Source organism: Cervus canadensis, chromosome X, assembly GCF_019320065.1.
Source record: "Cervus canadensis isolate Bull #8, Minnesota chromosome X, ASM1932006v1, whole genome shotgun sequence".
NCBI classification, from domain to species: Eukaryota; Metazoa; Chordata; class Mammalia; order Artiodactyla; family Cervidae; genus Cervus; species Cervus canadensis.
The window spans coordinates 118,705,859-118,730,672 of NC_057419.1; the positions used below are offsets into that span (position 1 = coordinate 118,705,859).

Sequence of the window (24,814 nt, forward strand, 5' to 3'; positions counted from 1 at the left end):
CTTTACTTTTTCCATTCAGAATTGCTTACTTATGCTGTTAATACTGTCACTGACATGCTTAGTATAATTAAGAACAAACTAGACAAAGAAGAATGCCACAAGGAACCATCTTCAACTAGCATATTTGAAGAAAACATCGTAGCAAATCAGATCATCAGCACACTGATGGACCAGTGCACTTATTTCTATGAGTTGATGATCAAAAACCATCCAAAGGAAAATCTGCTCCAAGGAGCTAAAAATGCCTGCACTGTTAATTGCTCCCGATTTACAACTGGACCAGAAATATCCACTTCAAAGTCAAAGGGAATTAGCTGCTGGGATGATCCTCCACAAATCTCCAGCTTGTTGTCTTATTCAGAGGAAGATAGGAAAATAAAGGACAAGACTTCCTTAGATGTACCTGCATGTGTCAGCTACTCTATAGGAGATTCAACTAAAACCATAGAGCCAATGGAAGGGCTCGAATCAGAGTTTAAACCATCATCTTCTAGAAGTGAAGCCCACGTCTTCAGCTACTTTGATCAAGCTGTGAAAGGAGACTCCTCTCTCCCAGAAGACACTGTCTCACAAATTTCATCTCAGAAATCCAGTGACCCTGCACGGGCAGCACTAGAGCACCCCATGTCTTTCAGAGAAACGGAAGAGGGTGAAAATCAAAGAGTGCTTCACTATGAGCCCCTCAAACCACTTGTTAACCCAGATGAAATACAGACTACCATTTCTCCACTCAAAATATGTTTAGCTGCAGAAGATATTGTCAATACCATGCTGACAAGTTTTGGCCTTTCAAATCAAACATCACACACTACTGAAAATACGGAAACCATGAAGCCGTTTTTTATATCAAAGGAAAGCCTTCACTGCCTAACATCTGAACAACTAAAGAATGAGAAAAGCCTGCTTAAAATATGGGAAAAAAGAAACAGCTATGGAACTGAAGAAGAAAACAAAGGCCTTGTGGCAAGTGGAGAAGATTCCGTTTTACTGGAAAAGTGGAAAAATAAGTACCTGAAGTTAGAGAAAACTCTTGAAGAGCCTGGAGTCATTGCTTTTGCTGATCGGGAACTGGGACCACATGAAGTCCACCTAGTAGCAAGATATGTTACTACATCAGTGGTCACACATTTCAACAACTTTGAAACCAGAGGTGAGTGAGGGATGACTTATAAAGAGATAGCATGATTTTAGGGGCAAAAAAGTCAATGACAGCGTTAAGAGTGTTGTTTTTAGCCCTCACATGCAAGAAGCTACATTCACCACTTCTCTGAAAATAGCCTTAGATTTGGGATGGCTGTTTATCTACCTGTATAGCTGTGTGTTTTTCAACTGGGCAATATGCTAAAAGAAAAAATGTTACCCATTTGCATAATTTTTATATGGAGGAGTGTTTTTCAGTTTTCCCTATCTACAGATGAGATTAAATAGGCATAATTTAAAGTGGGATATTTTGGGGGTTTTTCCCATTTATTTTTATTAGTTGGAGGCTAATTACTTTACAATATTGTAGTGGTTTCTGCCATACATTGACATGAATCAGCCATGGATTTACATGTGTTCCCCATCCCAATCCCCCCTCCCACCTCCCTCCCCATCCCATCCCTCTGGGTCTTCCCAGTGCACCAGCCCTGAGCACTTGTCTCAGGCATCCAGCCTGGGCTGGTGATCTGTTTCACCCTTGATAGTATACTTGTTTCAATGCTATTCTCTCAGAACATCCCATCCTCGCCGTCTCCCACAGAGTCTAAAAGTCTGTTCTGTACATCTGTGTCTCTTTTTCTGTTTTGCATATAGGGTTATCGTTACCATCTTTCTAAATTCCATATATATGCGTTAGTATACTGTATTGGTCTTTATCTTTCTGGCTTACTTCACTCTGTAAAATGGGCTCCAGTCTCATCCATCTCATTAGAACTGATTCAAATGAATTCTTTTTAGTGGCTGAGTAATATTCCATGGTGTATATGTACCACAGCTTCCTTATCCATTCGTCTGCTGATGGGCATCTAGGTTGCTTCCATGTCCTGGCTATTATAATCAGTGCTGCGATGAACATTGGGGTACACGTGTCTCTTTCAGTTCTGGTTTCCTCGGTGTGTATGCCCAGGAGTGGGATCGCTGGGTCATATGGCAGTTCTATTTCCAGTTTTTTGAGGAATCTCCACACTGTTCTGCATAGTGGCTGTACTAGTTTGCATTCCCACCAACAGTGTAAGAGGGTTCCCTTTTCTCCACACCCTTTCCAGCGAGATTTGAATTTTAAATGGGCTTCCCAGCAGAAGTAAAGATTTCACAGGTGGGAAATAGACATTTGAAGAAAACTCAGTTCCTTTCTTGACTAGGTTTTTCTATTTCTTGAGTAAGGTATACCCAAAGTGAAATTCATATATAAAATATTGCCAGTATTTTGAATGAGCAACATTGTTCCTTAATGCATGTTAAAACAATACCACTGTTTTCTGTTTCAAGGTCCTGTTGATGAAAAAGTATCTATTAGTTCCACACTACTAAGCAAAAAATATGAATCAAAACAGCCTCTAAGAAGCATCAACACTGATTCTTCACTTAATCAATTTTGTGAACATCTCACTGAACTGGTTATTTCCTATATAATTTCAAGCATTTCTGATTGCACCAAAGATGGTGAAACAAAACAGAAATCACTAGGAAATGAAGACACAACTTGTAGCGAGGTTATTTTAGTTCATTCCCAAGTGTTTGAGCATCGGTCAATTTCTATCAGAGGACTTGCTTTAAGCATTTCTGAGGTCATTATTCAAATCCTTTTAAATAGTGACATATTAAAGGAAGATGTTACAAAAGTGGCTTCTGTGAAAGCAAAATATATTTATTGCCCAAAAGCAGCTGTGGCTGATTTCAGCGATCTCTTTCAGGATCTCTTAATAGGAGTGATCCATGTTCTGTCCAAAGAAATAGGAATAAATCATCACCTTGACAGCAAAGGAAAAAACAAATCACTCTCCACACCTAAAAGCCATCGTTTGCTTGTTTGCAACAAAGCAAAAACTATGAAAAGACAGATATGTGCCAAAGGTTGGAAATCAGCTCCTACTCACCATCTTAAGCAACTAATACAGAAAAGTAAACTAAATTCTCTAGCTTGTAAGTTAAACACTCTGGTTGGCAGCCTAAGATCTCCTGAATCCAAAGAAGTAGTCAACAAAATTTTCAATATTGTTTTCAATTTGTTTTTGCCAGATGAATGCCCAAATTGGGATACAGATTCTGGTAAAACAGCAAGAAAAATGTTCTTATCTTCAAATAACTCGCAAAGTCATAGAATTCCTAGAAATAACCTAGGGCTCTCCCCTAAATCAGCTTTTCTCCTGAATGTTGTGTGTGAGAAACTTATTAGAATGCTCTTGGAAGAGTGCACAGCCAGCAACTTCCTTACGAATAGTCCTTTTTCTGACGAAATATCAACAGAACGTCAACTATTCAACACACTTCAAAGAATAGATGATTATTCTGGCTTAACAATGGACTATGGCTTGCCATTTGAGGAATATGATATGCCAGACCTTTTCGAAAATCTGGCAGAAATAGATCAAGAGTCTATGCTTAATATTATTTCCCACAGCTTGGTAAAGTCCTTAATGGAAAAATTGTCATGCGGTATACAGCAACCTCCCAGAAGTCCACCAGTTACAGACAAACATTTAACATACAGGACAAGTGAGAGACCTCCCAGTTTCCCCAAAGGAGAAAGGCCAGAATTAAAAGAATCAAAACAGGGTAAAAACTCTGTGCGATTCATGAGTTATGATAGCAAACCTCTGACAGGACCATCAAATAATCTTAGGGTGATTCATTCCAAGATGCAAACCCCATTCAGTAAGCAATTTTCAGGAAAATTCCCTTTTCTACCTCCTCTTCGAAGACCAGATAAAAAGGCAACAGCCTTTCTTAACATACAGTATCCAGGAGGCATGAACACGGGCGTGTACTCTGCCACATTTCTGGAAGAAATAATTGTGGACATTTTTCTTAATCTCACCACCTCAGTGCAGGGCAAAAATGTGAATGTCACTGAAGCCCAGCTTAACGAGATGAATATATTAGATATCAACTGTGTGGTGAATGAGTTTAATACCGCTCAAGTCACTGTTTTACGGGACGTTGAAGAAAAGATGTGTTTTCCACCAGTCTATAAAGAAACTGTTAGTAAGATTGTTGACTCTGTTTATAATGATGTATTATGGGATTATACATTGCAAGTTACCTGTAGTGATCATTTGGCATATGCTGCCATGTCAGTAGCAGAACAGATAACTAGTGGCATATTGAAAAACAGTATAGACTACCAGCTCCCATTGTGCTTTATAAGAAAGCTCATGCCTAATTCATATTACCCTCTCAAAGCTGAAAATATACTACTGAAACTTCAAAACAACCTAAGTGAACTTAATTACCAAAGTCAACATTCAACAGGCTATATCACCATGCTCTCATACTCATTTTTAGCAGATGTCATCAGAAGACTATTATCTCAGCTCATTCCATCACCCAGTGAGGCTTCATGCTTAGGAGGTAAATACTTAAAGACTTCAGATTTTAATGAGCTATCCACCTATATAATAAATAAAGTTTTGTTAACCATTTCAAAGCATAAGATTTGGCTCACTAAATATGATTATCAATGTGTATATAGAGAACAAAACCTTCAAAATATGGTGGAGTCTATTTATAATAATATTTTGCAGATGTCTGACTCACTTGGGTCAATACAGAAAAGTATAGAAAGTCAAAGCCCAATTATGGTTGACCGAATGGCCAGTCTTATTATTCAAGAGATTATTGAAAATCATCTTCAACCCTTTTTGTCTGAAGAGGGCTTACCTCATTCAACGTCTCCATTGGATGAAATATCAAATATGGTTAAAGAGGTTCTCGGTGAAGTCACAGGGTCACACAGACCCCAGAAGCCATCATCATTAGGTATAAGCTTTTATCCTAATGCATTTGTAGAAGAAATTGTTGCCAGACTATTATCAAAGGTCTTCAATCCAAAATATAACATGGAGTATGATTTGGATAAAATGACCCAAAAAATAGTTAACTCAATAAACAACCATTTTAACAAGGCTAAAATCTGCATTCTTCATGATGACCAAGAGCAGCCATTGCCCACTGTAGATACAGACACCATGGATGAACTTGTCGATTCAGTTTATAAGAATGTTCTGAAACAGCATGGGCTGGCTGTTGATAGTAAAGACCTCAAAGACAGTGATATTTTTGCAGAAAATATCACCAGTTTAATTGTAGCAGCTATATCTGATTATCTTTTTCATCCGCTGTTTTCTGGAGATTTGTCAGCTTCTTCCTACACTATTTTGACAGCTGAGAACATAATTCAGAAAGTCTTTAGAGGCATCACTAAACCTACCCAGCCAAGCCAGCATTTACCTCCATATAAGACTTTGCTGCCATACACATTTTTAGAAGAAATAATCAGAGTACTATTATCTAGAATCTTTCCTTCTGCATCTAACATGGTTCCATACAGCGAAACTCCAAAAGATAGATCAGAAATTAATCACAGTGAAATCTCTTCAAAGTTAATCAGTGATATTAGGATGAAAATTTCTCAACATGAGATTCGATTTTCAAAAGATGAAGATGAAACTGAATCTGTTTATTCAGAGGAGGATGTTCAGCGTCTCGTTGATTCCACACTCAGAAATATCGGGCAAAACTCTGGGTCTCAAGAAGCAATTGAGCACGATATCACAAGCAGTGACAATGTTTTTATTGATAGAATAGCAAGTTTTATCATTAAAAATATTTGCCAACAACATCTTCATCCATTTTTGTATGGAAAGTTGCCATTTACTTCATCATATAGATACTTTGATAGTACAAGAAGAGGACATTCTTTTTTTGCCAGTGTTTACCCCTCAGCCTTTTTGGAAGATGTGATCTCTGGAGTTTTAAGAAAAATATTCCACAGAGCATTAGGTATTGTACAAACAAAATCACTAAGAGATTCAGAAAAAGAACTGTTGGAAACAGCCGAAAAATTCATATATTTGATAACAGAAGAATTCTCAAAAGTTCAAGTTAGTACCCTAGAAAATGCTGAGGAACAATTGTGTTTGCCACCAGTAGATAGAGACATAGTGATAAAAATTATCAATACAGCATATAGAAAAGTTTTACAAGAATATGAACTGGAATCTAATAAGGACTTTTTCAGTGACACCAAGACACTGGCTGAGAGGCTTACTAAAATTATCCTGGCTGAAGTTTTTGATTTCCAAATTCCTCCATATTTCATAGCAAAGCTGCCTTTCAAGTCATATTCAAAACTCAATGCTGATGTTTTGATAAAGAGAGTTCATTATGCAATCAATACATTAAGACTCCGAAGACAGACTTGTACGACATATACCACCATATTGTCACATACACATTTGGAAAAAATAGTAACTCAGGTTTTATCTCAGATAAATCTATTGAACTGCAGTGCAGAAGACCCATACTTTTTGCAGTCAGACTTCAACAACACAGCTGTGAGACTGATTGATGAAATCATGTCAATAATTTCTAAACATGCAATATGCATCATTAAAGATGGAAGTGAAAAACAAAATGTAATTTCAGAAAACAATATCCAGGCTATGGTTGATGCCATATATATTGACATTTCTCATTTAAAGCTATACCAGTCTCTTTTGAAAGACAAAAAAGGCATAAGTAATATACCTGTAACAAAAACAGCAAGTTATATAATAAGGGAAATATTTAACCATCATCTTGAGTCATTTTTACCTGGAGATAAAACTCTTCCTTGTACAATGGAGCAAATTTATCAGCAGAGAGCAATAGATCCTAAACAAAGAGAATTATCCTTCATTGTGAATTCAGCTGTCTTTTTGGAGGAAGTAATTTCTGAGCTTTTATGCAAAATTCTTTGTATATTCTCATATGTCTTGGCTACTGAAAATCCATGTAAAGCAAAAGCCAATGTTACAGATATTGTTACAAGATTAGTAAAATCAATTGTGCTGGAATTCACCACTTCACAAATTTTAGTTGCAGATCACTTGCATGAAAATCTCTATTTTTCAGAAGGATACAAAGAAATGGTTAAAAAAACTGTTAATATTATTTATGAAAAAATATTAGATGATTATCAATCTCTGGTTCATGTTTATAGAGCTATACAAAATGATGCTGTTAGTTTTGGGGAAAAAATATATCATCTTCTGTTAGAAGAAATTTATGATTATCAGGTGGAGTCATTAGTTTTAGGAAAATTAGCAACTTCTTCGTATTCCTTCCTCCAAGAGGAGAATATCATCAGAAATGTACTCAACACCATCAACAATGATAGCCATGACTTGCCATCATGCATTACTGTATTGCCTCGTTCCCTTTTAGAAAATATGATTTACAAGCTTCTGGCACGTATGTTTCCTTCACCTGAGACTGAAATAGAGCCAAACGAGGAAGAGGTGCCACCAGATTATGAGTTTGTGAATGCAGCTTCAAAACTAACTGATGATATTATAACAGAAATTTCTGAACATGAGATTAGACTTGCCAAGGCAGAGGAACATGTGGAAAATTTGCAATTAGGGGCAATTGATGACTTGGCTGACTCTATATGTAACAATATTATTAAAAAAATTAAGTTTGAAGATGAAGTACAGAAAGATACATACAAAAGAGGAGGCTCATTCCTTGGGAGAATAGCTGGTTTCATTATGAAGGAAATTGTGGACCACCATCTGCAACCATTTCTATGTGATGAAAAATCATTTCCCAGTGACTTACCCAGAAATGATGATGTCACTGAACTCTTGAATCCCATTAAAGAAAAAATACAGTCCTTCCCCCAGACTTCTGTATACTCTGCTACATTTTTGGAAGATGTCGTCATTGACCTTGTTCGCAAATTTTATACTCTACCAAGAATTGCTGAAAATCCTAAGGACAAAGAGATATCGGAAAGAAGTATCATGGGCCTGGCTATTAAATTTGCAAATGTTCTGATAGGGGAATTTAGGAAAAGCGAAATTAAAGTTCTAACAAATGCTGAAAAAATGTTTTCATTTCCACCAGTAGATAAAGAAACAGTTGATAAAGTATGTAATTCTGTGTATGATGAGGTGACAGAAATATATGGATCTAAAAATATTCAAAAACATGATAGAAGTAACATTGTTATAGAGACGGTTGCTGCTTTAACCAAGAAGGCAATCTCTGCTTTCAAGATTCTGCCACTATTTTCAGGAAGCTGGTCTTCCACCTTGTTTTCATTTCTAGATGTGGATAGCATCATGCAAAGAATTCAACACCTACCATATAAAACCTTTACAAAGATAAACAGAAGCTTGAAGGAGAACCCAGTTTCTTCACTAGAACGATCATCTACACTTATTCCTCTAACCTCAGAACTGAAAAACAAAATGGACACTTCGGAAATAGATGGCAGAGCAGTTAATGGAAAAGAGAACTTCAAAGAGAAGACATCAATGAAAACAGGCAGCATCCAGCAGCCAATATGTATTAATATAAGTAGTATTATGAAGAGCAAAGTAACTACCATAGCATTAGAGGCAGTTGGAGGTATGGCAAAGAAAAAGAAAGGGGATGAAAAGAAAAAGGAAACTTCAACTGCAAAAGATGAGAACATATCAAAACTTACTTCAACAACAACCAGTGTGAAAAGTAAAGATACTCCGGGGCTGGATTTGGGTACAGCATTTACAAAGAATGAAATCAAGAAGAAAGACCGCATGGCTAGAAAAGATGAGAAAGGGCGAGGTGATGAGCTATACCAACATCTTTCACCAGCTATGGATGATACAAAAAACAAAGTTGTCCTGGAACCAGGTTTTGAAATATGTGGTAAAAAGAAGAGTGACAAGAAAAAAGGAAGTTCATTAGGAAAAGGGGATAGACCTCTTGAATTATCATCTCTGAAATCCAAGGTGAGAAATACAGAGATCCAAGAAAAGAGGAGGGATTCTCCAGCTTACCCAGCTACAAATGACAAACAGATCTTACATTCTAAACATGCCCAAAATGTCCCTGTAAGCATTTACAGAAATGTTTTAGAAACATCTCTCCAAGGACCAGTGGATGATTTAAATTACCCAAGTCTTCTAGGTGAAAATGCAGCATATGTAACTCAAGCTTGTGGCAAGGATTTTGCCCAGCCTGCCTCAGTGAATTCAGCTAAAGAAAATGTTCCTGCAAAAGAGGAAGAGAGTGAGATCCAAAGGCAACCTCGTAAATGGGACAATCCTCAGAACCTACTAGAAAATAAACCCAGGATTTTCCCTGCTAACTTTTTAGAAGATGTTATCTCTGAAATAGTTAACAAACTGATTTTTTCTTCCTCACTGGATACATATGATGCATGTCAAAATGTAACCAATGATGTAAATCCAGCTGAGCTCTATGGCATGGCTATGAAACTGATTGATTCCCTGTTAAAGGAATTTTCGGATGCTCAAATTAAAGTATTAAACCAAGATCAAGGAAGTAAGTTCCTTCCATCTGAGGATAACATTTCATCAGTTCATAAAGCACCTCTCAGGCAAAACGAACTGTCTGTGGTTAAAAGACCTTCCAAGAAAAAGGTAATTATGGATACTATACCACCCATACATAACATGGCACCTACAACTAAAATACCTTCTTCATATCAGACACCTTTTATGGCTAAAATACCATCAATTGATAAAATGTTGGTCAATAAGATTGTTCACTCCTCTATATGCAATATCTTACAGGATTATAGATCTCAAGACTCCATCTGCGAGGACATAAATTTTAATGTTGAAAAATTAGCAAAAAGGCTAGCTAATGCAGTAATAGAAGAAATTCTTCAGTATCAGCTAAACTTGCTACTTTATGATGAGGTTCCAGATTCAGAATGTTTGCCCCTAGAATCTAAGAAAGTTATGAAAAAGGTCCATAAAATGGCCCAGACAGCCTGCAAAGAATGTCAAACATCATCGCCATATACCATAATGCTGCCTTACGAATTTTTAGAAAGGATAATTTCTTCTCTTCTATCAAAAATTTTCTCAACAGTAGCCAACGCTAAAACAGAAATATCTGAAGATAATTTGTACACAGAGTTAGATTCCCTTCAAATGAAGTTAGCAAGTACAGTTAAAAGAGAGATCTCCAAAGATGAAGATATGATTATACAGTATGTAAAATCCTTACATCTTAACGATGAAGAAATTATTCAATCAGTGGTTCAAACTATTTATAATAATCTCTTGCCTCAATTTGGATCTCAAGAGAGCATACGAAAGTGTATTAGCAGTGGTTGCAAAATCCTTTCAGAAGCCATAGTTAATTTAGTTGTACAGGAAGTGACTGGAAATCAGTTACAAAACTATTTTTCTGGAGAATTAACACCACTTCAGTGTACAGAAATTGATAATACTATTGAAAATATCCTTAGAGGTGTTATCCAAACCAGTGAAGTTCCCCAGCCTCAACCATCCCGGGCTTACAAACTGCCTTTTAGCATAATAGAAGAAATTGCTGTGAAGTTTTTGTCAAAGCTTCTATCTATGTTTCCAAAAGCAGAAAGGGAGCAAAACAATCCTCTGAACACTAAAATGCAAGAAATAAGCTCAAAAATCTTAAGTTCATTCCAACAATATATCTCTAAAAGTCATATTACAGTAGTACCACAGGTCATAGAGTCAGCCACTGTATCTTTAACAGATAGTGCAACTATTGAAAAAGTAGTTACTTCTGTTTATAGCACTGTTTTAAAGCACTGTGGCTCCCATATTTCAGTGTACAAAGATTTAATGGGTAAGAGCAATGTCCTTTCTGATATAATAGGATTTTTAATGGTGAAGGAAATTTCCAATTCCGAATTTCATCCTCAAGAACAGGATGAAACATCAAGTTCAGAGTTAGTTCTAGAATCTGTCAAAATTATGGAAAAAGTGGCTAAGATTATTGATGATCTGAAGTCAAAGTCTCCCACCAAAAAAGAGGCTGTATTAGATGCCAGGTTTTTAGAAGAAACAATTGCCTTGTTCTTGGCTAAACTAGTCAAGTTGCCAAGTGCCTCAAGCAAAGATGCTGAAAACTTATCAAAGCCTGAGTTAAATAAAATTGCATCTCAATTGACAAAATCCGTGACAGCTGAAATTTCCAGAAAAAACATTATTGTAGTCGCCAATCCTGAAGAATTCTTTTTAAATCCAGAAAGCATAGAAATGATTTCTCAGATGGTTGATTCTGTTTATAATTGTGTACTACAACAATCTGGAACACATGAAGAACTTTATCGTGATATGAAAGATACAAACCACATCTTTCCTAAAGAAGTAGCTTCTTTAATTATCAGGAAAGTTTCCAATTGTCCATTAGAAATGATTAGCTCAGGAGATCCATGTGCTAATCTCTTTGGTGATTTGGACATTGATCGAATTGTTGAAAAGGTGCATGAGTATGCTATCAAAATAGTACCTGGACTAGAGCAAAAAGGGTTAGATCAAGGTTTAAGGCAAGAGGAGCTTTCAGTTAGGATAATTCCGCACCTCGGCAAACAACCAATTAATATTGATCCCGACATTGTTGCAGAGCACTTAGGGGTCATTTCTATTAAAACACAATCTCTTGACAAGCTACAGACGGAGTGTTTAGTTAGAACTGGACACAGCATTGAAACATTGAGAAGAGCATCAATAAGTGGGAAGAATTACTCAACTGAGATACCTGTTGCGGGAAACAGAAAGAAAGAAAAACGCGTTTCTTTGGATCAGATGGGACGACTGAATGTAAAGCCTTTAGAGGTAAGTGCAAAAGGCAGTGGTGAAAGGAAATGAGCAGTTAGTAAGACCTGTCTGTCCTTCTGTGATTTCCTTTTTCAGGGAGGTCTGTGGGAATGCACTTGTAAAGTCTGGTCAGTTTTCTCTTGCCCAGCCCAGTAGAATTAGGGACCCTGATTCCTCCAGTACAATCCTCTGCTTTCCTGGGACTAACCCATCAGCAATGTGGCCCATGTAAAGGTGGCAGGCTAGTTTCCAGGAGCTAGTCAAACTGAACTGCCATTTCTTGAAGAATGGGAATGCAGAGAAACACCTTAATAGCAAACAGAGCTGATTGGAATTGTAGTTTTCATTTGGCAACTCAGAGGAAATACAATTCTGACAGTTACCACAGTTCTTTTTAATGGATATACATTGTCATGGTACTATATGAGTCCAAAAGGGCCAGTTAGAATATCAGCTAAACTAGTCTCTATTGGATTGAAATCCTCAATCTTAAAGCTCCTCAGAAGTACTGTTTTCACTTAGTAACATTTATCAACAAACATTAGACCAAAAGCTCTTCAGAGTTTTCTTCTTATTTCACTTTTGTTCCCTTTGTTTCCCAGTTCTCTATATACATCCTCAGCACGAACTAAGTTTCTTTCCCATTCTAGCCTTGTTCTGGATCGAGTTGTCTTCGTGCTGCTGTTTTTATGAACTAGTTTCTCTGCAGTCCCATATTTGGGCTCCAAATGTACTTCAGTAATGGGGATCTGAATTGCCAAAATGCTGTCCTTAGTACAATGCAACTATTTGAAAAAGTAGTTCGTTCTGTTTACTGATCTTAGGGGCAGTGTTGCCAGGAGATAGAGTTCCACTGATAAACCCCATTTTCTCACTGAATACCAAAGTCCCTAGGTGTAAATGAGCCTCTTGCACTGTGCACTCACACACCTGTGGCTCACAAACAGAGCAGAGTTCTATGGAACTAGCCTGCCTGGAGCCTAAGCCCAGGAGCATGTTTTCCTTAACACCATTTTCCAACTCACTGAACTAAGTCTCAGAGCTAGTGAGTACATTGATGGGTACTTTTTTTGTTTCAAATACTGAGACTGTCATACACTGATGAAAATCCCCTTGGTCCTTAGTTTCTTGGACTAGATAAAGGTCCTTTCTAGCTCCCAAATGTCCTTTTCTCTCTGGGCTTTCAAAATTATATTAACATTTACTTAGTAGTCTTCATTTACATGTAAATATAAATGGGCACAAAATCTGTCTAAACTATAGAACATGATTCTTATGTCATTACTTCTTAACCATCTGCAGACATACCCATCAGTTCTTCTTCTTGGTTACCTGCTTTCTTCTCTTACATCCTTTATCCGTAGTTTAACTATCTCTTTATAGCCCAGAGGAACTTGAAAGAGAATAGCTAATCCAAAACAACTACCCCTGCTAACCGTAAGGGAAGTGAAAGTTGCCTTAAGGAAAGTAGACATAGATAGCGCAGCATGCTTCAGTTGTTTTTGATTCTTTCCAGCTATCTGAATAGCAGTGTCATGATGAGGATGAGGGTTACAGAAAGAACAGATTGGTTTAGAAAACCCAGACAACTCTGTCAGAAATCCTCAAGCCAGGCCTCATTTGCTATTTTGAGGTACCAAAACTTCCTAATACACCAGACACATGCCTATTAAAGCTCATACCATGCCACATTCCAAAGCCATATACAATGATCTTTTTAATTTTTTTTTGACCCCTTTCCCTCCACCAGCACAGATAACCAAAATTGATTATTTCCATTTCTTACAGAAGTTCTTTAATTTTGTTTTGCACAAAGGATATTCCTTTAAGGCAGCATTTATCTGAAAATCTGGTTTGCAGTGTTACAGAAAGATCTAAGATTGATAACTCAAATTAACTTAAAAGTTCTGTGGCATCAAAAGGCTACAGAAATGGGAAAAGTTATTTGTTTAAATGTAATGGTCTCTTCCTTAATCCGTCTTTAACATTGCAAAATGGAAAGTAACATTTGACTAGGGAAGTGAGGAGAATGAAAATTTACTCTTTGAAGCTTCCTTTGGAAAATATGTTCCAAGGATTAGGGTGTTGGGAGGGGTGAGGAGTGAACATTCAAAGTCCTTCACAATTTTGCCATTATTCATCAGTTTTAAAAATCCAGGTCAGCCAACACTTTGTCTTTTTCATGAAAATTTCTTATTTAGATTGGTGTGTTAGTTCCCTAGTAAGAAGTTCAGAAAAACATGTTATTGTGTCTAAATCTCTTATAAGACTTTCAAAGCAAATGGTGAAAACAGTGTACTTAAAGTATGCATTTTGCATTTCTTGATGAGTAAAATGTAAAATTTGAAGCAAAAGGAGGAACCTTAGTTAGGGTCTCTTCTTTGAACTGGATTGTTAATCTTGAATGCAAAAAAGGATTATAGAAAAGAGCAAGTATTGCTTGTGGTTTTCATTTATTTTTTCTTTTAAACATATGACTAATATACAAGTAAAAGGCACTTAAAGATAAATAATTTTACTACATTGAAATAGAAACCATGTGAAAGTTGCCTTACTATTTAATACAATAGAACCACAGCAAAAATGACTGAACTGATTGTTTTTTAACATTCATTGTCTCTTTAATTCCAGACTTCTAGTAGGAATTCATTTCAGAGTTTAATAAAGCCCGACATCACCAAAGTGGAGCTTTTAAAAGATGTCCAAAGCAAAAAAGATCTTATCATTCGGTTAATAACTCATGATATTAGTCAAGAAAATTTAGAAAGGAAAGAAGAAAGCTTAGCTTCTGATGAAGATGAAGTTGTTTTACAAGAGGTTGTTAAAGAAGAAGAAGAATTTCCAGAAAACTCACTCGAAGATCAAGTAAAAGAAGACATGAAGCTCGCTACCAGCACAGTGGCTCACCCTAAGCCACCAGTTAGCAAATGCAGTCTGAAAAAACTTTTGTCAGTAGGAAAATGTCAGCCCAAATCCAGTGTAACTATAATTACTGAAGGGTCACGGGCAAAACAGATGGAATCTGAACAGACACTAATGAGAACTGTTTCTAACACTGATGTAACTACCTCAGAATGCTTGACTGACACAAACTCGCCTTGGGAGAAAAAGACACAACTGAGCGTAAGTGAGAAATGTAACTATCAGTGACCAGGTTTCTATAGAAAGGGTAGAGAGTTTAACAAACTTAGTCCAAGTAATACACATTGGGTAGGAAGGTAAGGGCATCAACTGGATCCCAAGTAGTCTCTCCCAACTCTGATGATATTTACAACAAAAGGGAAATGATTAACAGATGAAGCCAGGAGCCTCAATTGAAGAAAAACATCATGGAAAGAGTCCTAGGCTATTTAGAAGGACAAGAAAAACAGAAAATGGAAACTGGTTAGGAGAAACACAAGCTAATTATTTTAAATGATAGGTTGTGGGGGTTTTTTGTACACTGACCTGTAAATATTCATTGGAAGTTTTGTGTGTTCCAACTCCATTCCAGTGGGCAGGACCAGAAGAGGGACTTGAAGGGGAGTAAAAACATTCATGCAAATTCAGCCTATCTGGGTTTGAATTCTGGCTTTGTCACTTAGTAGCTATGTGACTTTGGGGAAAGTTTTTAACCAACTATCTTCTTAAAAATTACTTATCCAGCTTATTAGTTGAATATGTTGAATATTCCCCCTGTAAACAGCCCTTAAACTCCAGCTCTTATCCCTGGTTCTGTACCCTTCTAGTGATGATCTGGGCCTCACTGACCTCTTGGGTTAGCCCTACCCCAAAAATTGTACCTTACTCATATGTATGGGGATTACACATGATTTAGAATTTCCTAGTAAGACAATCCCATGGATTATCCATTTGCAGAAAACCTGGGTCCAATCCCTGGGTTGGGAAGATTCTCTGGAGAAGGGAAGGGCTACCCACTCCAGTATTCTGGCCTGGAGAATTCCATGGACTACAGTCTATGGAGTCGCAAAGAGTCATACATGACTGAGTGACTTTCACTTTCACTTCTTTCCAATTAACTCAGAAGCAGCAATGAACCAGAAAAAACAAAACACAGGGATATAACTCTGGCCAGTTCAGGAGTTCATCAGGTCAATAGCCTTACACAAACTCTATGTATTGGGATCTGTTTACTTACTAGAAAGTCATGTGAAATTTCATGGCCAAAGTGTGCCTGGTCAGAAAAGCTGACTATATAGATAACTAAGGAAATGTGGTATATTTTATTTATTATAAACTCTCTTTTGTGTCTTGTATTTTTCCAGGAAACAGAAATGAGATCTAGCACCGAACCAACACATCACTTCATCCATAGAATGATGAGTGCATCTTCATATAATGAAGAAGATCTGCCTTCATTTTCTAGGTACAGTCAGTTAAAGTAATACTAGTTGGCTAAGGAAATAGAAATCTGAAATGAAGATTATGTTGATGGGAAGAATGAGCCCCTCAAGTAAACCTGTGAGGAAGCCAGTTTAGCTTCACTCCTCACTCCTTTCCCTAACTCCCCTCTGTGTTTACTTCCTGGGCCCTCCCTTCACACCTTCTCTCCTATTCCTATTTATCTGGTCTCTACTTTCTTCTCCTGGGATCTACTTTCTAGCAGTGATCTGTAGTATAGTTACTTTGAGTCCTTAATGTGTTAGGTTCTTGGATCTGGGAGACAGGCTGTGCGTCAACAGTCCCCACACTTAGTTCATGTATGCACCTACATGCTCAGCAGGGTGGCACTGTCAGAAGAACCCCAAGGACATAGGGGGCAATGTAAATTAGAGCACTCAGGGAAGAATTCTCAAAAGCAGTAGAGTTGGAGTTGGGATTTAAATGATGGATAAGATTTAGATAAGACCATCCAGGTTGGAAGAGACTAACATAAGAGAAAGGTTGGACCATGTGGTATCTATAGGGACAGTGGGGGACAAAGTACACTGAAGTCTTAATAGTTTATCTAGAATAGTCAAACCATGTCTGAAATTGCCCTTGTGTTTATAAGAATATTCACAAACTGGGAACAGTACCAGTCTGTTTTTGTTTTTTAATTTTTTAAAAACTTTTTATTTTATATTGGGGTATCACCAATGAACAATGTTGTAATAGTTTCAGGTAGACAGCAAAGGGATTCAGCCATACATATACATGTATCCATTCTCCCCCAAACTCCCTTCCCATCCAGGCTGCCACATAACATTGAGCAGAGTTCCCTGTGCTATACAGTACATCCTTGTTGGTTATCTGTTTTAAATACAGCAGTGTGTACATGTCCATCCCAGCCACCCTAACCATCCCTTCACCCCACCCTCCCCCCGCTGGTAACAATAAGTTCGGAACAGTAGCACTTTGTATCATGGGAGAAATAGGGCATAAGGAAGAAAATCAACCCTGTTCCAACTATATTCTTTTCTACCTGGCTTCTTTTTGATCCGATGCCATTTTAGGACACCCACTCCTGGCCCACCACTGGCTTTATCTCCACTCACACTTGTCTTAACATACATAATTAGTATTGCAGGCAAATCTCAACTATTGGTATCACTGCATAAGACAAGTGGGAACATATAAAACCAAAGTCAATGTAGCTGTCATTTTTGAGAACTCACAGACACACCATTCCAGGTTTGCATCTATATAAATAAAGACTTGGACAGATGGTTCTTTAACAGTCATTATTATTCATTAATCATTATTCATTCCTTCATATAAAATACAAAGAAAATGAAATGTCTTCTATCTTTTCTTTAGTTTTGATGACGAACGTCTGTCAGATCCAAGTGCCAAAGTTACAGAAGGTTGGATTGATTTTTTTTCTTACTTTAAATTGGATTGTATTTTAAAAGAGAGTTGGTTCATTGCATTGATGAATACTGAGTTTTCCAGTAGGCTGATCTAAATTGGGGGAATACTGAGTCAGTTAACCAGTTAGTCTGATGAACTAGTTTGTTTTTTCTGAAACACTAGTAAGATTCCATTAATAATTGTGGTGAAAAGTATGTGGTGTGACTATAAGTTTACAGTTACCATGATCCTGTGGGAAATATCCAGGAAATAAAGGTTTATCACATCTACATGTAGACTACAGCCCATGCTACTAGGATTTAATCATCTCTTTAAGAATGTATGCTTGCTTTGTATAACTAGGTTAGCCCTAGTAAAATATACTTAAAAGCTTTTAAAGCTAAAAATTAAACCTACATTTATTTGCTTACATTAAATCCTGGCTAGGGTGGACCCCACTTTAATTCTGTCTCTGTTAAAACTGACTCATTAAGATATTTATGAGTTGAGTTTCGGCCTCTATTCTTTTAAAGCTCAAAGGATCAATGTGGTTCTAACAATGGGACAGCACTGAGGTAGGGGTATCATGTTTACTGTAAAGATCGCCTGAAAACTCCAACTACAGAGCTGGAGTTGGCCTTGGTTGTTTCAAGCCTGCACCCACTCAAGAAGTTACTCAAGAAATATATCCTCTCCATTTGAGAGTGGGAATAACATTCATTAAAAGATGAACCACAGAATGTAGGTAAGTTTGCCAGAATTCCACAAACAGGTCGTTGTCAGAGGATGATGCATCACTGGTGTGTTTCCTGTATTATGGAATCATAGGCTGTCAGAGCCAGAAAGTAGCTAGTATAACCTTATTTTACAGCTGAAGAGACTGAGGTTCAGGGTAGGGAAGTGACTTGTCCAACATCATACTGTCAGCCAGAATATAGATCCCAAGTCTCCTAAATCTGAATTCAGTGTCAGTTTTCTTCAACTACACTGCATGAGTCACGCTTAGTTCCTATGTCCTATGGTAATATTTAATATTGCACCTGTACAGTTCATGCATTCATTCACATTCAACAGAGTCACTGAGCACTTTCTTCGGGCTGGACACTGTTCTAAGTTGTGGAGATACAGCTGCGAATTAGAGACCAAGTCTTTACCTCCTTCTAATTGGGAAGGGGATATAAACACAATAGGGCTTCCTCTGGGGTGGTGAAGAGTTGGACAGGACTGAGCGACTGAGCACAGCACATAAACACAATAATTCTAGATAGGAATAAGTACTTCCCGTTTCACCTAGGATAAAAGCCAGGGTCTTTACAATGGCTTACAAGGCCATGCATGGTCTGGATTCCGCTCTCCCCTCCTGGTGACCTGTCTGACCACCTCTCTTTATGATCCCTCTTAATCACTCCACTCCGGCCATATGAACATTCATCTACTTCAGATCTTTGCTGAAATATCATATTTGAAGTAAAAAATTCCCTGAACATTTTCCTTTAAAACTGAAACCCCAATGCCACCCCAGCACTCCCTGCTTTAATTTTATCCCTAGCATTTGTACCATCTGAAAGCTTTTTTAAAAATTTGTTTATTGACTCTCTCCCTTCCCTAGAATGTTAGTTCCATGAGGGCAGGGATTTTTCTCTGTTCACTGTATCCCCACGTGTCTACAAAAGAAGCACAGAGATACTCAGTACATATTTGTGAAATTCATGAATGAATATGGAAAAAAATAAAGAGCCCAAGTGATATAGAATGACTGGCTAGACTAGTTTGGTCCAAGAAGTCTAGAAACATCAGATCTTAATCATGGGAAGGAAGTGACCACAAGAAGATCTGGGAGCATAGGGTCCCACACACAGAGTTCAGTAGGTACAAGGGACCCTAGATGGGATGAGCTTGGCATGTTAGAGGCATCTTCCCTAAGACCTGTGCCCAGAATTTGAGGATCTCACCTCTTTCGGTTTCTTCTGCTTGCCTAGATTCTGCGATTCTCTGATGAAATTATTGAGGTTATTTTTTGTGCCAAAATGCATACATGTCTCAGAAATAACTGTTTTCCAATATTGTGTTTTGATCACAGAGAGTCTTGAATGTCCACCTCTGGAGAATTTGAGCAGTCTTAAGGTAAATATTTTTCACTGGCTCCCCTCATTGTGAGCCAGTGGAACCCTGACAGAAATGAGGGAGTGCCATAAAGTAAGGGTGTGGTGTGCCTTGAGGGGCCTCAGGAAGCACTCCCAGTTGGGGCCAACCCCTGGTTGAAGTCATTGTCCCCGAGTAAGTGCACAGAGTAAGCCCCTTAGCACCTGAGGGCAATGGCACGCAAGGAGTGAGTCCCTGAAACTGGAGGGCCTGGTGGGGGCAGCAAGGGAACAGATGCTTCAGAGAGGAAGGGGCACTGGCTGAGGGAAATGAACGCTGGTTCCAACTGCTTCGCAGGGCACCCTTGCTAGGCAGCTCTCCAAAAATCTGGCCCACTCCTTAGTGTGATCCCAGGAAATTCCCTCCACCCAAAGCCCTCTTAGGAAGTCTCTGAGGACACTGAAGCTACAGATCCTCCTCTCTGTTTTGTATCACTTTTGCTTTACTCTTGGTTCACTTTAACCATCCCCCAGCATGCGTGTACACACACATAAACACAAACCATCCCCCTTATCCTGCATTATTTTCTTCACAGCACTTAGGTCACCATTTAGTCACTTATTCAACATTTATGAAGTGCCTACTGTTTGTCAGGGGCTAGAGATTCAGCAGTAAATAAAATTGTCAAATATTCCTGCCCTCATCCTCTGGCAGAGGATTCACTTGAGTATAAGCTTCATGACAGCAAGGGCTTGTCTCTTTCACTCATAACTGTATGCCCAGCACCTAACACAGGACTGAGATAAAGTAGATGCTCAATAAATGTTTGTCAGAAGAACAGCCTTAGCACCATCAGAGTCAAATTTCAACTAAGTCAGGAGTGCCTCAACTCCTACCCCCATGAAGCAGATGGACAGCCCTGTGTGGGAACTATTACCCGGAGCAGAGGTTCTCAACCCTGGCTGCACCCTGCAATCAACTTTAACAACTGACACCCAGCGTCCCATCCCCAGAGATTCAGATTCAGTTGGTCTGGGTTGCAGCCTGGACCCTGGGTGATTTTGATGAACAGGCAGTGTTGAGAACCACTGAGTTAACGGACTTGTGTCTGGCCATTTAGTAGCATCTGCCCCTTCCCCTCCTTCCTTTAGATAAGGAATTCTCAACCTGGCTTCACACTAGAGTCACCCAGGCAACTTAGAAAAGAGAACAATGCTTGCCTCAGCCTCAGGGATTCCTGTTCATTTGGGGCGGAGTCCAAGCATGCCTATTTGTAATATTCCTCCAGATGGTTGTGTTGTGCAGCCAACGTTGAGAACCAGTTCCTTAGATTGTTCTGTTCCAGTTTATCCGTTTATGTATCCTATCCTCAGTATCGTAATCCATAAACTGCCTCAAATCCAAAACTTTCACCTTAATACTCTGCTCTCCACACCAACGATGGGTGTTGGTGTGGAGAGCTTCTCTCATCTTGCCTTCATTGATTTGCCCCATCCTTTTTAACCGCCCTCATCATGGCACACCTACCCTGCAGCCCAGCCACCTCCCCCAGGCTATTGCAGGCCCTTCTGGGACCCTGCTGCTTCTGCATTCCAGGGGGTGAGGAAGATCCACAGAGCAAAGCCAGCACCTGGGCCACCATCTCTGCCCTGCCCCCTCCAGGCTGCTGCAACCTCACACTACCACTTTCTTGCTCCAGAGCTTCAAAGAAGATTGGGGTAGTAAAATGGACCTCCCCTTTCCTCCTCCTTCCCTTAAGACCTCCACTATCATTATCTTTGCTCAGAGAAGGATCGAAAATGTTTTATTTGTTCCAAGCTCCAGGAGGCGAAGGGCAGCATGGCTGACATTGTTTTGTGACCTGGGACACGTGAGCCCTTGAAACTATCCGCCAGGGGCAGCCCTTGTCTGAGTCTGGGGCCAATCCTGGGTGTCCTAATTAGCAAGAATTATGAGAAGTCGTGCCTAGGGATAACCAAAGTCCCAGAAGATAATTCTTTGAGACCGAGGGGCCGTGAGATTACTATGTACGATGCCACAATGATTGTGCTCCCTTCAGGGTTTCTAGTGTTCGCTGTCCATCAAAGGGCAGAGGCTTAAGCTAGTGTTACACCTTTGTCTTGGCAGTTTATCACCCACTATCAACGCAGAAGTAACCTGACCAGCCAATATTCCTCAAACGATGACACTTCAGGTACAACAAATTTATCATTTTAGAATGAAGCTCTCAATTATGTCATTTTGAACATAGGAGTTTTGATCATTCACCCCCCTTGCCCATCACATTGAATGGCTCTTGCCTTGAAGCACACCCACCCACCACCAATGTGAGGATGAAATATGACTTAGTATGTATGTGTGTGTGTGTATGTGAGTTTTTCAGTCATGTCTGACTCTTTGTTACCCCATGGATTATAGCCTTCCAGGCTCCTTTGTCCATGGGATTCTCCAGGCAAGAATACTGGAGTGGGTTGCCATTTCCTTCTCCCTTAGTATGTATGTAGATTGCAATTTGCAGGTTATTATGCAGTTCTCTGACTCAAACCTCACAGCAAAGGGGTAACAGGTACTGGGAGTAACATTTATTAGGGACCGGCCATGTAACAGGCATTCTGCTAAGTGCTTTTCTCACATCCACCCTGTGAAGCATCATTTCCATTATATTGATGAGGTAACAGTCACTAAAGCTTATCATACCATGCTTCCTTGCAAGTCTTGAAGGTGTCTCTCAGAGAGGAGAAAATGGAGGCAAATGACCTGCCTGAGGTGGCACAGCCAGCAGGTGGCTGAGCCAGGGCTCAAACATCACAGGTCTTGAGGCTCTATCCCATATTCTTTTTCCTGCCAAACAGGGGCCACATCTCAGAATCACATCTCAGAACTAACCAGTGACCAGGAACTGCCTGCAGAGTTCAGTGATAAGTAGAAACGATCCCATCTAGGTTTCCAAGTAGCATGTCCAGTCAAAGAGTAAAATCACATTCTTCTGTGACTTCAGTTTGATGGGGACACCTCCTCCCAATCCCTACATTCTACACATTAGAGGAATTCACTGAGAAGCAGTTCAGATAACCTATTTTTGCTCTGCTAAGGGCTTTTGGAGGAAGAAATGCAGAAATGGCTCACCCTGTGCTAAGGTGCTCAAAGTAGTAAAGCTCCCCACAGAGGACAGTTTATTTGAAATTACCATACCTGCTTAGGAAAACCCACCAAAAAAGAGGGGACCAACACAGGCTCATTACAGCTTATTTTTCACAAATAGGATTTTGGGGCAATCAAAATCAGTTCATGGTAAGATGTGTCATTCCATAGCTCTTGGCATGTGTCACGGCCCATCCACTTTGGCCACCAACACCCAGGTACATTTCTCTCTTCAAGAGTGACCAGTACCAACCAAGTGAAGTCCATGGTGCTGCCCACAAAGCAGATCAAAGCAGCAGCAGAATGTCTTGAAGGAGACCTAGAAATGGTGACCAGGCATCTACATTTTTAACAAGACCCACAATTGCAGAAACAAAGCTTTATTTTTCCCCTCAAGATTTTCAGAATGTGGTCTTGCAGTATATGCTTGAATTCTGTAACTAAGTCTTTGTCTAACTTTTTCAGAAGAGATCTCTCCATTCAAGCCTTTACCTTTGCCTTTGCAAATTTTGGCTTTTTCCTTATTAATTTCTTGTTTTTTCTTATTTTGTTTAAGCTATCAGCACATTCCAGTACTGCATTATTGATCTGAAGAGCTAAACTATCCCCCCCCCTTATTTGGGGTTAAATTTGCTATCTGCTACCTTAGTTTTAATCATAGATCCTTGAGGTTCCTAAGGTTATATTGCTAAAGAGAAAAACTGAGGAAATGCAAGAGGTCTAGGAGAACCATGTCTTTTACTAGAAATAAGAAGGTATGTGCTTTACTGCCCTGTGTCTTTTTATGACATCCTATCACAATGTATCAGCAACAAAGATAAATGCTCATTTCTGTCTTTACAGATACAACAATCATTTTGTTAACATAAACTATGAGATGCTTTAAGAGCCCTTTGCACAAGACAAGTGGTATAGAAAAATGAGTCCAAATGGAGACTTTTATTGGCCACACAAGTCCTGTATAGCTCACATAACAAACAGATCACTGGGGGTCAGACAATTGAAAATGTACCCAGAGTGAGTGAGAAACGATAGCCTTTTGTAGTGCACAGCTGCTTTTGCCTGGACATTTTGAAATGGACACCAGTGCTGTTGAGAGTTGAAAGTTACCTTCTCGTGTGGAATTAGCTCATCAGGCTACCCACGTGACCTTAGACAAGGCATCTGACCTCACTGGGTTTCTCCTGCTTTCTTCCCAAGGCTGTCAGAAGGAGCAAAATACTCTTTGCGAAAACACTTTCAAAAACAAAAGCTATTATATAACTACTTATTTCTGAATCCTAAATGATCACTCCCTGGGCCTGATAGCAATTGGAAAGCCCGGTAACTGATCACATTTCTCTTTTGGTTGTTCACAGACTTTGAAAAGCACCATACTTCTTCGAGACAGGGGTCTGAAATGATGAGGAAGATATCATCAGCTTTCTTGAAAGTGTTTTCAAGATCTAACACCAGTGTTCCGAAACCTTCCTCACCCTCACCCCCTCACCAGGACAGAAAGTGAGACTGTAACACCCAATAGCAATAAGCATGCTGACCTTCCTCAAAAAATAAATGGTTGTTAAAGCTGACGTTGTGTCCTACACATTGATTCTTATAAATATTGAAAATAAGAGCAAAGAAAGCATAAAAAGGCAGTTGGAGAAAAGGAGGGTTTTGATAAATGCTTCTGACAAGCATTTTGGGATGAAAAGAGCAGCTTTGTGTCACATATAGATGCATCTAGCAGGTAGTGTGGGGTTGAAGCTCTGCTCTTGAGGGCCCTGCAGCCTTGCTGGGAAGATGAGAACTAACTTCAAAGCAAAAGTGTGATACCAATAAAACAACGTGTCATCACATCTTTCAGGCACCCTAGGTGTTCAAAGAAGGGAGTCATCACTGTGGGCTGGAGTGGTCAGGATACATTTCCTGGAGGAACTGGAATTCAGACAATCCTCAGAGGACCGTTAGGATTAGGGAGGCCTTGACGGCATCAGGAAGGCTATCCCCTCAGGTCACACACCTGCATACACTGCTGCCATGCCTGA

At 39.1% G+C, this 24,814-nt stretch overlaps 1 protein-coding gene across 1 annotated transcript; it reads left to right on the top strand.

Moving 5' to 3' along the window:
- The first annotated feature begins 632 nt into the window (after nucleotides 1-632).
- On the top strand, nucleotides 633-24,291 carry LOC122435710 (fibrous sheath-interacting protein 2-like). The gene is made up of 8 exons (XM_043459837.1): nucleotides 633-1,150; nucleotides 11,649-11,810; nucleotides 14,424-14,915; nucleotides 16,058-16,158; nucleotides 17,532-17,578; nucleotides 19,645-19,688; nucleotides 21,774-21,840; nucleotides 24,146-24,291. The coding sequence occupies exons 1-8, from the start codon at nucleotides 1,103-1,105 to the stop codon at nucleotides 24,289-24,291; spliced, it is 1,107 nt and encodes a 368-aa protein (XP_043315772.1). The 5' UTR covers nucleotides 633-1,102.
- Nucleotides 24,292-24,814: the final 523 nt, after the last annotated feature.

What these genes read in the sequence shown, in the direction of transcription:
- LOC122435710 (XM_043459837.1), top strand. Translation starts at nt 1,103, where the DNA reads ATGTTACTACATCAGTGGTCACACATTTCAACAACTTTGAAACCAGAG. An exon ending in GATCTGCCTTCATTTTCTAG is followed by an intron (nt 16,159 to 17,531) that starts GTACAGTCAGTT and finishes TCTTTTCTTTAG; the next exon opens with TTTTGATGACGAACGTCTGT. An exon ending in AAGTGCCAAAGTTACAGAAG is followed by an intron (nt 17,579 to 19,644) that starts GTTGGATTGATT and finishes TTTTGATCACAG; the next exon opens with AGAGTCTTGAATGTCCACCT.